Source organism: Pundamilia nyererei, unplaced genomic scaffold (assembly GCF_000239375.1).
Source record: "Pundamilia nyererei isolate P.nyererei 1_Seehausen unplaced genomic scaffold, PunNye1.0 scaffold00426, whole genome shotgun sequence".
Taxonomy (NCBI): domain Eukaryota; kingdom Metazoa; phylum Chordata; class Actinopteri; order Cichliformes; family Cichlidae; genus Pundamilia; species Pundamilia nyererei.
Window position 1 is genome coordinate 198,189 of NW_005187827.1, and position 5,393 is coordinate 203,581.

Sequence of the window (5,393 nt, forward strand, 5' to 3'; positions counted from 1 at the left end):
AGGGGACCTAACTGCTATCAGATATTTATATAGAGATTACCCTTCAAGGACCTGCAGTTCAAAAAAGTTCCCCTCCTACAGCCAAACCCATCTGTTCTCTGATTGGATTGTTTAATTTGTGATTGACATGACATTGACCAATCAGCTTAAAGGAAGAAAAATAGGGTCAAAATTCGTAGTTGTAACTTGCAGGGTTTTTTTGGCAAAGTCCACACACAAATCTTTTTTACACATACAGATCTTTTTTACGCACACACAACTTTTTTTTTTACACATACAAATCTTTTTTACGCACACACAACTTTTTTTTTTTACACATACAAATCTTTTTTACGCACACACAACTTTTTTTTACACATACAAATCTTTTTTACAAGTACAAAACCGATTTACAAGTACAAAATATTTATGACCACATTTTGAGCCCATACAAATCACTCCAAAATTAAAGTTGAACCTGCATTGTGGACGTTTACCACAATGATGATTCAAGTTACCATGGTCTTTGTTCATAGGAAGGTACAAACCACATACATGCTGTGTGATTGTTGGGGTTATTTTTAATATTGTCGTGTCCTTGCCTTGCAAAAAAACCACCTTGAAGCGACTGTTACTGTGAATAAATAAAAAGAAAAATTTTTGCAATACTCTAATCTGTGTTTTTCACCTTGTAAGAGAGGCTGATGCAATATTTACATGAAAACACCATAAACATCCTTACATTTACGGTTCAGTTTTTTTGGTGCTGTGCCATGACCACTGTGTTTGCTGGGTATGCACTCAAATTACTAAGTTTAAAAATAAAAGTATGCAATTTGAGGAACCTGAGGGTTGGTGCTTGGCAGGTAAACTGGTAAACTTTAATTTTTAATAGTGAAGTGAGATTGAGAAAAGCAAATGATCATATTTTACAAAATGCTGCACTGTTGAAATCATTATCCGTTTCTTTTTCCAATCTTAGGTGATGTACTTTTCCTCCATTTTTCCCTATGTGGTGCTTTTTATTTTCCTGATCAGAGGATTACTGTTGGACGGTGCCTTGGAAGGAATCACCTACATGTTTTATCCTAAAGTAAGCAATATTCTCTCTCTTCCTTTTTCTTGACATCTTTTCTTTATTTTCATTTAACTAACAAAAGACAAACACCTCAGTGATTACAAAAAAAACCCCACAATAAAACATTTTCAGCTTTGACGAAAGAATGTAAACCTAAAGATGCTTTTATTTTGTCATATTTGCAGCTGGAGATCTGGGGTAACGTGCAGGTGTGGCGACAGGCTGCTACACAAGTGTTTTTCGCCCTGGGCCTGGGCTATGGTTCTGTTATCGCGTACTCCTCCTACAATCCAGTCCACAACAACTGCCACAGGGATGCTCTGATGGTCTCCTGCATCAACTTCATGACATCCGTGCTGGCCTCTCTAGTGGTTTTCATCGTGCTCGGTTTCCGTGCCAAGAACATTGCACTACGTTGTGTGGCTGAGTACGTATGTCTGTGCATGATTGAAATGGTAATTCAAATCCAACTAGCGAGCACTTTTAGATTGGCAAACTGCCGTAACAATCTTAAGGTGGACTGCTTGTTTGATTGGTTATCTTAGATTTATTTATTATTTTTGTGTTTAACCTTTTCAGAAATCTCAGTGTACTAAACTTATTGGCATCCAGTGGATCTAACCAGCATTGGTGGCCATGGTTCAACATGACAGATGTAAGCACTGTGACTTTAGCTGAATACAGAGAGTGGTACCATCTCTACAGCTCCATGGTGGGTCCTAAAATCACTGACTGCAGTCTGGAGCAGGAGATGAATAAGGTAATCTTGAGATATTAATAACAACAGCTTTGCTTCACAACATGATTAAAAACAAGCGACTTGAGGCACAAAGTTTAAAACGTCCACATGTCAAAGGTAAAAAAAAAAAAAATAAAATAAAAAAAAACAGTCTTTTTGCAGTAGTTTAAGGGATCTAAGAAACTGGAACAAGTAGCGTGTAAACGGTAACAAGATGGGAATACACATCTATAAGCATGCGTGAAAATTAGGACAACAGCTGAGATTTCTTATGTATATATGTTCTGTATTATAATACATTATAGGAAGAGGTATGTCCAATAATAAAGAGCAGTCACTGGTATTAAACTGAGTTTCTAATGTGCTGCTTCACTCATCCAGGATTACAAAGTGTTTTAAAGACAACTTTGCATAAATGAAAGAACTGCAGGTGTCCTACGAGGCACAAGATGCTGGATCGGTTACAAAAATCAAAGTTGAACATTTCAGTAACAATTGTATGTAGGCGAGCGCCGATGTTCCCAGGACCTACGAAGAATCTAGGAGGTGCTATAAAATATCCAGCAGGCAAAGACAATGAAAATGTATTGGAAATTGTATCTTGCTGGTTTTCTAGGAAAAATGAAAGCAAGCTGTGATACTAAAGAAGGAGATACTAAAGAAACAGGACAAGATGTACAAAGAGTCATGTTATCTCACGGTGTTTGTTTTATTTAAAAAGAAAAGACCTATTCTCTGTGTTAAAGAGCATGTTATACAAAAGGTGCACAGGTAATTTACTGGTATAGATTAGCTCTGGAAACAGCATCACAGTTAACACACATTTGTTGTCTGTTAGACTGAGTGGATCTGCTTTTTCCCACGTATTTCCACTATCTTACTATCTTGTGTGCGTTCAGGGTGTCGAAGGGACAGGCCTGGCATTCATAGCATTCACTGAGGTGATGGCCTTCTTCCCAGCTAGTCCCTTCTGGTCCACCCTGTTTTTCCTCATGCTGCTCAACCTGGGCCTCAGCACCATGTTTGGAACAATGCAGGGAATCCTCACACCTCTCATGGACAATTTCAGCCTCTTGGGGCGTCACCGAACCCTACTCACGGGTACTGAACATCAGTTGACATGTGTTCAAACTCTGCTGCTGTGTTTTATTGTTATTTTTTTCTTAAATAAAACTACATAAAAACCGAAAAAGTGCAAGATTCTCGTACTGCAGTGGTGTACTATGGGAGATAAATGTAGTCTTGTTGTCTTTGAAGTGGTCTTTAAATGTTTTCTGTCTTTTAGTGTCCAGCTGTGCTTTGGGGTTCATTATTGGATTACTGTTCACTCAGCGCTCTGGCAACTATTTTGTGACCATGTTTGATGACTACTCTGCAACCCTGCCTTTGGTCATTGTGGTCATTTTTGAAACCATTAGTGTGGCGTGGGTTTATGGAACAGATCGGTAAGCAACGTTATCTCTGACTTTCACAGGTTTTTTTGTCTTTATATGTTTGTTTGAAAAGATGCATTTTAAGAAAAGCATTTTGATTATTGCAGCTTTCTGGATGATATTGAAATAATGCTCAAATGGCGCCCTCCGGTGGTGTACAAGTACCTTTGGAAATATGTGTGTTTGCTGGCGATGGTCAGTCTTCTGGCAGCCAGTTTGCTCCGCATGGTCTTCAAAGGGCCCACGTACACCGCCTGGAATCAAAGCACGGTGAGATGTTCGACTTCAACTTTCCATCAAATCACATGATTTTAAACTTCAAATAGCCAGTTACCGTTTTAAAATATCAGGTGGTGTTTGCATAGCTCTTTTCTACTATGAGCACTCACTGTGATTTTTAACACAAGCCTTATTCACCCAAACACTCACACTCATTCTGATGAATACATCAGGAGAATGTATTTGTCCTGAAGACTGGACAATCTGGGATCAAACATCCCACTCCACTTCAGTAGACAACCTCCTGACCCACAGTACACACTATATGCATGTGTGTAACACATATATGCATGCTGGAAGATGTTGTGGTTTTAGCACAGTGTCCAAAACAGTAGAAAAGAAACTTTTTTTGTATCAACTCTGATGATCTCACAGACCTTCAGTGCAACCACCATCTCAATGTTCTGGATTCTCATTTCTTTTATTGTGATGCTCAACAAATGGAAAGTGGTTAATTTATACTGATATTAGGAGATTCACTTGGCCAGACAATAACATTGACCTTAGGAATCCTAAACTAGAGTGTTTATATTTATTCTACATATGGCATTTTTGTGCAGTTTATTCAGGTTACGCAGGGAAGAACAAATACACTGATGATGTGGACGTCTGAAAAACACATCTGACATTATAGCGTTAAACCTCATCATCACCTGTCCCTCTGCATCATATTGACTCCCTGTATGTTTAGGATTGTTGTCCTGCTGACTGGTGACATATTTTCCAGTGAGCGTTCATTCTGAAGCTTTCATTTGTAACAAAATCATCAGTAAACGAGAGCGTGTGGTTTCATTGGCACAGCTGTGCAGTGGTTATACTCACACCAAGATGCGATCCAAATACCTATGTCTGGATTCATCTGCTGTGACATAGCACAACAATATCTCTGTATTTATTCTTCATAAGAATAGTGAAGTTAGCCATTTTTTGTAGCGTCAACCTGCTTATCTGTTAACTGCACTTTTATGCTTTTGGTAACGAGTTGCTTAACCATCTCTTATCTTTTTAATTTTATAGCTCCTTTTAATCCCACAAGTAAACATTTATCTAACAGCCAAAGGTAATTCTGCCAGTGTTTGTCACTCTTAAGCTCTGTGTCTCTGCCTCTTCAGGCTTCTGAGATGACTCTCGAGTACCCTGGATGGGCCCTGGCTATGATCATCATGCTTATAGTGTTTGCCAGCTTGCCTGTACCTGTCAGCTACATCTATTCCTTAGTGAAGAACCGCTGGGTCCGTAGCACTCCCTCCCAGGTTGAAGTCGGCCAGGAAATGCGTCGCGAGTTGTACACCAAGTGCAGCTCTACCGAGCAGCCAGATTCCCATTTCCAACCTGTCCACTTCAGGGAAGACGAGGTTCATCCCAGGCCTGCCTTCCTGTCGGTGGGCAACGAACATTACCGGCTCCTTTCCCAGGAGGAGGACGAGGAGGAGGAGGAGGAACAAGACACGGGGGTGTGAGCATGGTGGTCAGAAGGAAGTTGTTTGAGAAAGGACAAAATTCAAATAGAAAGAAAAGTACAAAGACAAAAAATTAAAGCAAGCAGAGCCATGAACAGCGTTATCCTTGGATTTTATGTCTTTATATTCAGTAAACCTTTGAAAAGTTGTTTTAACTATGTATTTATATTGTATCATCCTCCTAGTGCCTCCCTATACTTGTTTTCTGAACCAGCTTTGCTGTTCAGAAGATAGAAACAGTTGTACATAAACAACAAAACAAACAGTTGTGTTTTTGAAAGGATTTAAAGTAGGAAACGTATGCAACATGCTGGTGACAGTCACTACTTTCATGTCTGGTGAATGCAGCAGCTCATAAAAATGCTTATGGGATCTTTTTTTAGCTGAAGGACTAATATGTATTTGCATGAAAACATTCTGCCTTT

At 39.2% G+C, this 5,393-nt stretch overlaps 1 protein-coding gene across 1 annotated transcript in view; it reads left to right on the forward strand.

Moving 5' to 3' along the window:
- slc6a16a (solute carrier family 6 member 16a) overlaps positions 1-5,383 on the forward strand; it is a 9,730-nt gene extending 4,347 nt beyond the window's left edge. Inside the window, exons 5-12 of the mRNA XM_013916009.1 lie at positions 187-207; positions 962-1,072; positions 1,243-1,484; positions 1,637-1,817; positions 2,696-2,897; positions 3,082-3,241; positions 3,337-3,499; positions 4,621-5,383. Of these exons, the coding sequence (XP_013771463.1) occupies positions 187-207; positions 962-1,072; positions 1,243-1,484; positions 1,637-1,817; positions 2,696-2,897; positions 3,082-3,241; positions 3,337-3,499; positions 4,621-4,968 (1,428 nt within the window). The 3' untranslated portion in view covers positions 4,969-5,383. The remainder of the gene's footprint in view (positions 1-186; positions 208-961; positions 1,073-1,242; positions 1,485-1,636; positions 1,818-2,695; positions 2,898-3,081; positions 3,242-3,336; positions 3,500-4,620) is intronic.
- Positions 5,384-5,393: the final 10 nt, after the last annotated feature.